This window comes from Myotis daubentonii, chromosome 9 (assembly GCF_963259705.1).
Source record: "Myotis daubentonii chromosome 9, mMyoDau2.1, whole genome shotgun sequence".
NCBI classification, from domain to species: domain Eukaryota; kingdom Metazoa; phylum Chordata; class Mammalia; order Chiroptera; family Vespertilionidae; genus Myotis; species Myotis daubentonii.
The window spans coordinates 56,647,635-56,660,004 of NC_081848.1; the positions used below are offsets into that span (position 1 = coordinate 56,647,635).

The 12,370-nt window shown below is 40.5% G+C and overlaps 1 protein-coding gene across 3 annotated transcripts in view; it reads left to right on the forward strand.

Annotated features, from left to right (window-relative positions):
* Positions 1–8,732, forward strand: part of ZDHHC13 (zinc finger DHHC-type palmitoyltransferase 13) — a 42,561-nt gene extending 33,829 nt beyond the window's left edge. For all 3 annotated transcript variants that reach the window (XM_059709123.1, XM_059709125.1, XM_059709122.1), the window contains 3 exons: positions 3,882–4,030; positions 6,533–6,639; positions 8,156–8,732. In XM_059709123.1, coding sequence (XP_059565106.1) covers positions 3,882–4,030; positions 6,533–6,639; positions 8,156–8,294 — 395 coding nt within the window. In that variant the 3' untranslated portion in view covers positions 8,295–8,732. The remainder of the gene's footprint in view (positions 1–3,881; positions 4,031–6,532; positions 6,640–8,155) is intronic.
* Positions 8,733–12,370: the final 3,638 nt, after the last annotated feature.

Below are 12,370 nucleotides of genomic sequence, written 5' to 3' on the forward strand. Positions count from 1 at the left end.
CATTCCTGAGCAAGGAAAATGACTTTTTAGGAGCAGTGTAAAGGCCATCTCTGGGCCTCTCATGTAGGGAGTGACGCCAGCTGTTCCAAGGTGATCAACTAAGAATAGCTTTTAAGTTGTAGCAAGAAGGATTTTGGTAGCTCCTAAGAATGCATGACTGCTTTTCAAACCTTGGAATAGGTTACCTTACTGGAAAAACCTGTAGTGTTTGTGATTTATTTTGACTTTGTTTGTTATTGTAGTTTATTTTGACTCTGTTATGTATTTATTATGAAAACTTTGGGAGAGTTTGGCTCTAGAGCTTCTATTTCCATCCCCCCTCCCGTTGAGCATATATTTATGCTCAAGTCTTGTATTTTGCCAATAAAATACTAATTTGTTGCTTGAGCTAAAATCTGGAACGATTCAGGAAGACATTAGGAAAGTTTTTTCCTACCTTTTTTTCTTTTTCCTTTATTATCCCATGCTCTACCCCTCCCTAAGTCCTCCCTGCCCTCCTGGTTTTCTTTAGTTAAAATTTTTAGTTTTTGGAAGATAGTTGCTTCTCCACTGTCCCCCAGCCTCCTAGCTCCCCTCCCCAGAAACATTCAGTATTACAAGTTTTGTTTGGTCTGGGGTTTCATTTTTAGAGGTTGCTAATATCTATGTGAAATGGTTTGTTTCTTGCCCTGCAATAGGCATGGAGAGGACTTCAATTACCTTGCCAGCTAATATCTATGTGAAATGGTTTGTTTCTTGCCCTGCAATAGGCATGGAGAGGACTTCAATTACCTTGCCAGCTAATATCTATGTGAAATGGTTTGTTTCTTGCCCTGCTATAGGCATGGAGAGGACTTCAATTACCTTGCCAGCTAATATCTATGTGAAATGGTTTGTTTCTTGCCCTGCAATAGGCATGGAGAGGACTTCAATTACCTTGCCAGCCCCTTTCCCACCTGACATCACTTGGGAATGCTTTTGTGGCTCAATATAACTGTCACCATCTCAAATGGGTTTAATAGTCAGAAGGTTGTGATCCCTGATCTCAGTTCTTGCCAAAGGCCATCAGGGATCCTGTGCATTGGAATTTGAAACTTCTTAGATTATGTCCTGTGGTGTAGAAAATAAAAGATTTTTTCAGTGCTTCTTTCTGTTGAAAGGGCTGCCCTTTGAAGGACTGACATTAAAGCATGTTCCTGGAAAACCTTTTTAAGCTGGCCCATGGACCAACTTGTGCCTTGGACTTGATCCTAGGGAAAAGGAGCCAGATTTTACACCACTCTTGTCTCTCCCCCTTCTCTCTCTCCACTAAAAATAGTCCCCTTTGTTTGGTGTGTCTGTCCAGCATAAGACTGTATTGATAAGGACAGAAGTGATTTTCCATTACATTCATTCTTTCCAAGTTGTTTTCTTATGACATGCATTAGTTCTTCCCTCCTCTTTGTCTGTATCCTCTGGCTCTGAACGAATTTGTATATAATGTTTTGTTTCTTAGAAACAGTCTCACCTTTACATTCACTTACAACTAGCTGAACATATCTGGTTACTTTTTATCTCATTTATATTTTGACAGTTTTTTTTTTTTTTTTTTGCAATGAATGAGGACATTGTATCTTTTATCATTTCACATACAGGAAAAATGAACTTAAAAAAAAGTGCTCTATTTTTCTAATGCATCCTCCCTGTCTTCCCACCTTTTTTGTTTACCATTAACACTCCTGTTGCTGTGCACCCTCTCTGTGTGATCCAGTTGCAGCTCCTTTTGGCTCTGTACAGGCACCATCCATTTCATCTTGTGAGGTCTGTTTTCAGGGTGGACAATAAGTAACTCAATGTGTCTGCATTGTACAAGTTACAGGGAGAAAGATCTTAGATTATTGCTAGAAAGAACATTCTAAGTATCCAAGCAATCTAAAGATGAAAACAATTGACTTGGAACCACAGTAGGAGTTCCCTCTCATTAGCCAGTGAATGTGTTAGTACATATTAAAGTGTTATATTGCCTATCAGATAATGTACATGGCCACTTACAGTATATCTTTTATATTAAATCTGAAATCCGTTCTATGGAAACTTCAGTTTGAGGTCATGCTGTGTTATCGAAATAATTTCCAGAGGAGAGCAGTGGAAGACCATAAGCTGAAAGAGAGTCAATACTCTTCCTACTCAGCTGTCTTTGCTGCCTGCTGATGGAAAGTACATTCTCTTATGTCATACCAGGTGCATGGGATGCTTCTTTCTGTGCCATCCCAACAAGAAGTTCTGAAGAGTGTAATTTGCCTTGTTACCTTGATTATTGCTCTGTGATGATTGCAGTTAGAATGCTTCTGGCATATATCTATGAAAGGTAGCTGGGATTTAAATGATACAAAAAAATATATAGATATTTGGGACAAAAATGGACAGTCGGTTGATAGTGAAGTCATGGACTCATATATCCTTCCTGTCCCAGGAGCTCTTAAGTATTGCTCTGGGAAATTGCCTAAAACTGCTGATCAAATTGTCAGAGGCATTTATGAAACCTCAGGGTACAAATCTTCAGATTTCTCATTTCAAAAATAGTTTGCCCTTTATTAACAGTCATGGTGCCTGTAAAAGTCATTGGCTTTATATAACCTTAAAGGTCTGTTCCCTTGTTTCTCCTGCTTCCTACCTACATTCACCTCACTACTGTCTTAGCTATATGGGTTAGGGGTCAGTTTTCTGAAGACCACAGTGAAGTCCTCTTTTAATTGGCATATAAATAAATTCTCCTGGGGGAGAAACTGAGCTGTGATCATATGAATCTTACTCTCTGTACTTTTCTTGGGGCATCTTTCTCTTGCATTTCCTCACCTGGCCTTTTTCCCTCTGCAGGATAAATTACGGTGCCAGTGCAGAAGTACGCTCGGAAACTGCATGCTCTTAGCTTGTGTTCCAGTGGTATCTAGGTGCTTACAGGATTTCTTGTGCCCACAACAATGGCCTGTTAATCAGAACCCTTAATAAGAGTTTATATTTAGTTCTGTGATGGCCCATATCTTGCTATAACATGGATAAGATAGAGAATTTTCTAAGACAAATATTTATTAAACTAGAGGCCCGATGCACGAAATTTAGCCCCTGTAGGATTGAGCCTAAACCGGCAGTCTGACAGTCCTCTCACAATCTGGGACTGCTGGCTCCCAACTGCTCACCTGCCTGCCTGCCTGCCTGATTGCCCCTAACTACTTCTATCTGCCAGCCTGATCACCCCCTAACCACTCCCTTGCCAGCCTGATCAACGCCTAACTGCTCCCCTGCTGGCCCGATCACCCCCAACTACCCTCCCCTGCCAGCCCGGTTGCCCCTAACTACCCTCCCCTGCCGGCCTGGTTGCCCCTAACTATTCTCCCCTGCTGGCCTGATCTCCCACAACTGCCCTCCCCTGCCGGCCATCTTGTGGCTGTGGGTGCCGCCATCTTTGAGGGTGAGGCAGCAATTAGCATATTTCCTCCTTATTGGCTGTGGGTGCTGCCATATTTGCAACAGTGTGAGGGTCAATTAGCATAGTCCCTCTTTATTAGATAGGATATAATCATTCCTGAGTTCTTGAACAATTAACTTCTCTGGCCAGTGCATTTTATGCTGAATATGCTGATCTTAATGATGATTTTGTGGACCTTTTTTGCTTTTATTTCTTCACTGCTGACTACCAATGCATTGTTATCATAGCCATAATTAACAGTGAGGTACCGTTTTTCATCTGTGTTAGAAGAGCTGGCATTTGGAAGATAAAATCTTGAAGTCAGGTTCTGATCTCGGCCATTATGTCTTCCTTTCTCTTTTCCCTAAAAAAACTTCAGTGATTTTTAATCTTCCTGCATAATGATCAGCAATTTATTGTCTTTTTAAATAATGGGTTCCTTTTTGTGAATTCACAGATTGGTCAAATCATTGTGCCACAACATTCAGAGAAGATGGACTATGGACCTACCTCAATCAGATTGTGGCTTGTTCCCCTTGGGTTTTATATATTTTCCTGCTGGCAACTTTCCATTTCTCATGGTCATCATTTTTATTAGTAAATCAACTTTTTCAGGTATTTATTTCTCTTCTTATAATGCCTTTGGGTAATATTTCCAATAACCTGTATTAGGGTAGAAAGACTTTAATTTCAAATCAGAAGACTTCATTTCTAGTGACTGTCACATTCTCTGTGGGTGTAGGCATGTTATTTGACTCCTGAATTTCAGTTTCCTTGTCTGTGAAATGGGGATAATAATGCCTGTCTACTCTCACAGCAGGGTTTAAAGTTAGAATGATAAACTGTTAAGTGTTGGCCCTAGGAATTATCTAACCTATTATTTTACAGAGGTACAGAGGTGAATTGAATTGTTCAAGGTCATCCAATGAGTAGGAAAATCTGAACGGGAAACTTAGGTCTTTTGACAGTCCCATTTAAGGGCTTTTTCCATCATGCAATTAAAATATATGTTGTGTGAAAGCATGGTATAAACCGTAAAGCATGCAGGTGTGAGGCGATTATTCTCCCTCACTTTTCCAAGCCTGTTTGTTATCATTATTATGCAGTGCTTAAGTGGATAGAAGTGGAGAAGAAATGAAATACACACCACTAACCAGTGGACATGGTAATTGCACTTCCAGAGAAGGTCATGGCCATTAGAAAGTCCAGGCTCCAGGGCAGTAGTCATCTTCAGCTTTCTATGGCGTTTCTATCCCTTCCCTGCTGCCTGTCTTCCCCTGAGCAAAACCTGGTTCTCATTGTTGTTATGGCTGCCCGTGTGGAATGGACAGCCATGATCAGTCTGCGCCTCTGCGCCATTTACTGTAAGACTTGAGATAATTAGAGCATTATTCAATGAAAGCAAAATACATTCCACTTTTATGGGGCAGTAATCAATTCTACAATAATAATAATAAAGAAAATTTTAAAAGGGAAAATTGCTAAGGAAAGGAATTAAGCTAATAAAACTGACTGAACTGAAGTTTCTGAACATTCATCTTAAATTCCTATCCCTCTGATACCTACAGACTCCGGTGCTAAGAATGGATATCAGCATCCATGATTATTAACAGTAATTACTGTCATTTATAATACCTAATATTTATACTTGCTTTTCATATTCCAAAGCACTTTCCCATCTGTTTCCTTACAAACATTTGAGATGCAGACTGTGCCAAAGTAGTATCTTCTCCATTATATGGATGAGCAAACTAAACCTAAAGATGCTGAATGCCTTGCTTGTGGCCATAGGGCCAGCAAGAGGAGTTAGATGTAGAACCTAAGATTTAAGGCTTCAATTCTAATTTTCTTCCTCCTTTTCTGGACTCTTAGAATAAGTACAAGTACGTGAGACTATAATATTCTTAAATTTATAAACAAAAAAAGGTACTATATTTGTGTATATTTTCTAAGGCAGGAAAATGGACTCAATGCTTTGGATAGTTTTCAAGTATAGGAATTCAGAGCAAAGTTTTCTTAATAAACAAAACAACTCAGTTATTCGAAGCCTTTCAGTTCCTGAGGGCTCTGGTGAGTTAAGGTTTTGACGGTGGCCAGTCATACTGAGACTGTCGACTGCTGGTTAGGACCATGGGCTCTGTTCTCACACTGACCGAGGTGTCAGTCCCAGTTCTGCCACTTTCTAAGCTGTGGGGCCTTGGACCAGTTGCTTCACCCCTGTAAGCCTCTGCACTAGGTATTTTAAATATATTATCTCAAACCCTTAAACAATCTAATGAAGATGATAATCTCTGTTTTAAAGATGAGGAACTTGATGTTTGGGTTTTTTTCGGGGATTAAATGAGATAACTCAGTAAATAGTAGTATTTTTTAAAATACATATTTTTATTGATTTCAGAGAGGAAAGAAACACCAATTATGAGAGAGAATCATTGATAGGCTGCCTCCTGCACACACCCCAGGGGGGATTGAGCCCACAACCTGGACGTGTGCCCCGACTGTGAATCAAACAGTGACCTCCTGGTTCATAGATCGATGCTCAACCACTGAGCAACACCCGCTGGACAATAGTAGTGTTTTTAATGACATGGGAGTTTTCAAGTTACCTTAATTCTTACCTCTCCCCAAATATATGGATTTAAATATTCTTTACTTAAGATTATTAACTTTTTCACTTGGCTATTTTCAAAGAGATACTAAGAAGGATATGCAAGTTGAAATAATTGCATTGATACGGAGCTTATATTATTTTATTTATCTAAAAGTTGCATGCTGAATTTGTTGAGAATCTAAACATGGCCATAAGCCTTGGCTTGAAGTAATTACTAAAGCAGTTATTTCATGACTCTCATTAAGTCAGTGCGCTGTGCTTTCCTGAAGGTTAATAAAATAAGACAATAAAAAAAAAAAAGCCTAGCTACTAGGTTTACGTAGGAGAGTCTACTTAGCGCCGCTGAATCTTTGCCTTCACCTTGATCCTTGGTTAGAAGTCTAGGTGATACTGACTTGTTTTTTTAGTGGGGGTGGTACTGCATGTTTTCCAGTTTCCCATGATGCACTGCTAAGAGTGATGGAGCCTGATGTGGTATTATTCATGTACTTCCCAACCTTTTTCAGATTGCTTTTCTGGGCCTGACCTCCCATGAGAGAACCAGCCTGCTGAAGCAGAGCAGGCATATGAAGCAGCCATTGTCCCTCAGGAGGACGCCATACAAGTAAGTGAGATCTGTTCTTTCACTGAGTCCTAAGGAAGATGCTAGTCTAGCCATTGGTTGCCCAATCCAGTGTCACCACCCTTGGCCATGCTGCTGTCCTCTGACTTGCTATCTGGTAGAGTTGACCCTCTTTTTTCTTGGAAGCCTCAGTGACAGGAGATGAGTGGTAAGGTCATGAGCCCCAAGGTGGTAAGAATTTGGGATTTAGTCTACTGGACTCGGCACAAATAATAAGTGACTGTGAAGTTTTGCCAAGATGGGGAATCTCTGCAGTCAAGCCACATGGTCACAAGGTTGCATATTGCTGGCATGAAGTCAATGTGAGATAATTAAGCATGTGGCTGAGAAAGGCAGCCATAAGGCTATCTGTACAAAGCGTTAGATTGTGAACTTTGCCAAGATCTTCAACCTGGCTTTCTATCACCACTAATTATTTCAGCCCTATGTTTAAGGTGCCCACCTGTGTCAGGGAGAAGCCAGCTTTTGAGGTTGGGGTATGTTCTTCCTAGAGTGTTGGTTGTATAAAACCTGTCCTCAGTTGAAAATGAGAATGTTTGTATAGGAAGGTCGTCATCTTAAGATATGAAGGATCAGGCTTTGAAGCTTATCTCCCTGTCACATGTATAGGGGTCTTGGAGGCTGGGAATGCTGTGGAGGTGACCCAGAGTCCTCCAGGGATTTGAGCGCTCACTGCATATCTCATGAGCAGTCTATTTTAAAGCACATTTGTGGTACAAGATGAAACTGTTAGGCTGTTAGACAAGGAAATCAGAGCCTGGGATGTGACTCTGATGTGTATTTAAAGCGGAAAGAAAATGACTTTATTGGGAAGAGGTGGCTAAAGTGATAGAGAGCGGAGAGCGGTGTTAAGCTGGTGATGATTGTTTCAGACTGGCAGTGATATTAATAAAGTCCCTTTCTTAGTGGTCTAACCAGAGGGATAAATACTAAAGTATGGAAGCCATTGTGGTAGAGGTGGAATTTTCAGCTGAGCCTTGAAAGTTGTGGGGCGAGCATGATGGAGATGGAAGGAAGGGCTATGACTATATCAGTGTTTTGGAGGACTAGACAATCTCCAGGATGTAAAGTGAACTGGGAGGAATTGAGATGGGCATCATTTAGAGAGCTATATAGGTTTAGAAAAAACCCATCTTGTTGATTGTTTTTTTCCTGGGCTTTGAGATAATCAAAGTGAATTAGGGCAGTGGGAAGGAAAGAAAGAAACTTACTGATGGCAGTGACCAGTCCAGTGAGTGGGAGACCCAAAATGAAGCTATTTGGTTTCTGGGCAGAAGCCAGGGACTCTTGAAATTAGGGATTCAGTTCCAGAACTGCAACTAGGCTTCTGTTTTAAGGTCCCATAAGCCCAGTAACTGATTCACTTCTGGATTCCTGTAGGAGCTCCAAAGGACATTATACATTGTACAATCTCAGTGAATGTTTATGGTGTGAATGAACGTTTGTCAAGAGCTACACAGGAAATGTAGTAAGACATGTTCTCTTCCTTTCTTGGCAGCCTTGGGTTCACCCAGAACCTTGCAGATTTCTTTCAGTGTGGCTGCTTTGGCTTGGTGAAGCCCTATGCAGTAGATTGGACGTCACAATACACCATGGTCATTCACCCAGCCAAGGAGAAAGTTCTTCGCTCAGTATGAAGCAAAGCAGCCCAAAGCTCTCACTCTGATTTGTTTGTGTTTATGTTCACGCCCTGTGGTGTAAAAGTGAAGATTTAGAGTTCACCTAAGCCCAGAGGAAACACAGGTGGTTTTTAAAGCCATTTGGTGAAAACAGAAGTTGTCGATAAAGGCATTATACTTTTTTTAGAGTTAGCAAGAGCAGTCTTGGCAGACATCTAAAAAAAACAAACTTTTATATTTTTTACAAATGCAAGTTACTTTTGGGGGGGATAATATTCACTAATTATGGATAAAATGTGTTATTTTCAGATACTTTATTGGCTGTTTCAAAATAGTCTGTTCTTTAAACTTGTAATTTTTGATAAATTATTTGTCTTTGTTTTATCTATAAATATGTAAAAATATTTAAATAGATATACTGTTTTGCTTTCACACTTAATAAAAAAAATTTTTGTAGTTCTTTTGTAGTTTCTGACACTTAACATTTCTCAAATCTTAAATTGAGGAAAGGTACGTATAAAACAAACTGATTCATGATTCTAGTCATGAGTTGAGATCACTGTTAACACCAATAAGCAAGATTTAATTTCGTTTTCCATCTTACTTAGAAAATTGAACATAAGAAGTCTTAAAGATGAATTATTATTTTCACTAAGTAACCTGAAAATATTAGACTGGTGTGATTATAATTGCTAATTTCCCTTGTCCTGGAGGAAATACTAACTGACTTTAATTCTTGGTATTGTATATTATACACCCTTGGATAAGTCACTTTCCTGCTGAAAACCCTTCCATAGGTTCCCATTGCTCTTAGGGTAAAAGCTAAAATCCTCATGCAACTTCTGAGGCTCTGAATAAACAACAGAACATTATTTTGTTTACCATACTCACTCTGCACCAAGCTTTGTACTCTATCCAGATTCGTTCTTTCTCCTACAGAGCCTTTGCAGGTAAGGAAATGAAAATCTAAAGAAGTTGTATCTTCTCCAAGGTTACATAGACACTAAGTGGGATGACCACTCTAGAGGCCCAGTCATTTAGAATACTGCCTGACACATATGTGTTCAATAACTATTTGAGTTAATCTGTGGAATAGCTTGTTGAATGATTTGAAGGGTTTTAAGCAGGACATGATGTGATCAAGAGTTGTATTTGAAGACTGATTCTCAACTTACCTTTTACCCCAAGAGCAATGGGAACCTATGGAAGGATTCTTTTTCAAGTTATAGCTTCTCTTCCTCTCTTATCAACCACTGCCAGGTAAGTCTTCTCAACTTGTGGTCCATAGACAGTTTACATCAGAATCAGGCTGGGCACAGGTCGGGGTGTGGCATCCAGGATCAAGTGTTCAGAGTTTAAATTCCTCATCTCAGACCTTCCAAATTACTGTCTGAGAAGTGAATTCTGAAATCCATACTTTCTCAAAGTTCCTTGGTGGTTCTTATGCGCACATGCTGTAGTTTGAGAACTATTTTTAATTAAGGAATCTTACTTTCCACCATTCTATTTTGGCTTTTCCCTCAAGTACACAGTGTGAAAGTTTAAAAAAAAAAAAAAGGTATGAGAATCAGTGTTTTATAGTTAGACACCTTGGTTCAACTCCTGGATCTACTAGTTACAAGCTACTTGTACTCTGGGCAAATGACTTAATATCCTCGTGCCTCAGTATCTTCATTTGTATTATGTGGATACTAGCATATACCTCCAAATGTTGTTAAGAGGATTAAATGTGTTAATACATGTAAAGTGGTTAGAATTATAACAGGCACATAGTAAATGATCAATAAATGCTGGCTATGTAGAAATCTTTGGGAAATAGACTGGAGAGAGAGATAGACAGACAGACAGACAGACAGACACTAACTTGTGGTAGTGGTAGGGAAATGCACCAAATTCACCCTTCTGTCCTCTGTGTTGCCTGTTCTGGGGCCAGAATTCTGGAAACTATCTCCTTGCCAGCTGACTTTCTATTAAGTTCTGACAGTAAACTGGAAGAAAGAGGGGAAGAAAGGAGTTATTCCATTGTACTTGCTGGCTATTCCTCTCAGTGTTGTTTGAACAATGGCCCTTCACCCTGACAGTGACAGCTGAAAATCAGTGTCTACCTTACCCCCCACGCCCCAGAGCAGTCCTGTTATACTCCTTAGAAGCACCAGCAGTAACCAGGCAGGGCTCTCTCCTCAGAGGTCTGACTTAGTCCCTGGGAGACTTCTCCTCGAGGCATCCAAACTAGGATTCCTCCACCTGTTTTCTGTCTCCCCAACCCAGAGGTGGTAGATGCTTCCTGCAGTTACCTCTGTGTTAGGTCAGTGTGTTCCTCCTTACATTTTCAAAAATATTAGCTGCTGTTTAGCCAATTCCCTCTATTATTTTATTTCTCTTAAAAAAACAACAACACACAACTGGTGTGGTTTCTGTTTTTCTGACTAGACCCAGACTGATAAAGTATGTTAGAGATAAGCTTTTAATAATGGTCCAGGCTAGAAGTATTGAAGGCACAGAAGCAATCCGGCAGGCCCAGATTACTGAGTGAATGTGGGGGAGAGGGAGAGGAATCACAGGTGACTTTAAGGTGTTGAACCCAGTGAATGAGAAGATGGCAGTGCTATTCTAAGATAAGGAAAACAGGCGGAGAGGCTAGGGGATGAGTTTGGTTGTTGGTGCCTGCTGTTTGAGATACTTGCAGGCTATCCAGTGGAAAAGTCTAGAAGGCAGCCAGAAAGAGGCCAACATCATCTGCACAGATGATGAGATTGTTACAAGGGAGAAGAAGAAAAATGGGATGAGAATGAAAAAGAGAGCTGCCCTCCTGAAATGAGAACATCAATTTGAAAAAGAGACCAATGGTGACAACGCAAACAAAAAAAAAAGTGTGAGAGAGAGGAGAAGGGCAGGAATGTGACCTGTGGAGGAATATGGATTTGGAGAACTGGAGGAGGAAGAAAGGACTGGGAGGAGGTTGGGTAAGAGGATAATCAAGAGAGTACAGCGTCATGGAATTCAAGAAGAATTAATTTCAGAGGAAACAGTCAGTGGTCAGGAACGAAGGAGAGTTGAGAAAAACAACTGAAGAAAGACCAGAGAGTTTATGATTAGAAGGTGGCATCGGGTGGGGAGATGCTGAGATGCTAAGAGCTAAGTGGACTCTGAAAGGAGAGGAGAAGGCCATAGCTTGGAGGTGAATAGAAAGGTTTTGTTTTATTTATTTTTTTAAGCTAAGAAACCTGATCGTGTTATTTGGGGCCTAAGGAATGCGACTGTTAGATTATTTTGCCCTAACTTCATTTCTTTTCCCAAATGTTTGTATAGCCACATTAGAAATAGCACATTCGAATCGGTTTCACAAATATTGGGCAAAATCCTGATGCTTCTTCCTGTGATTTAAATGAATAGGATGGACACTGAGCAGTGAGATACACGCATCTCAGGTGTAAGACATCCAGTGTTCCAGGTGGGTGTTAGTCAAAGGAGTTAATGCTATAATATACATCCCCTAAATCTCAGTGGCTTAACACAACAAGGCATATTTCTCCCTTTTACATTAGTCCATTTAGCTGTTAGCAGGTGTTCTTCCAAGCAGGAACCCAGGCTCCTTCCCAACCTAGTGGCTCCACCATTGCCTAGGGCCTCAGTGCCCACTGGTCTTCTACATCTACAGGTCTGGAGAGAATGGAGACTCCCCCGGAGGCCTTGGAGGTCAGACCTCCGTTGGCCAACTGAGCCCCAAGTCCCAGTCTCTGGCAGGGGAGCATGGGAGATGTAATAGAACAGTGTGCCCTGAGGCAGAGGAGAAATAGGAAGACTGCTGATCCACAATAATGTTCTGTCTTTGTTTTGTTATTTTTCCAATACCAAGGCCCTTCACTCCAGTAGATAGTACTTGTAAACTCTTTTGAAATTCTTGCAGAATTTGCATTTAGTTCTGCCTGCACTCTTCCATTTCACTCACTCAACAAATGTTTGTTAAGTGCCTGCTATTTGTCCAGCACTGTGAAAGCAAGCCTGCCACATTCTAACAAAAAGACAGGTGAGAATTCACGGTTTCAAGTGCCATATTATATACTGGCTGTGGAAACAGAGCTGGATTAATTCTG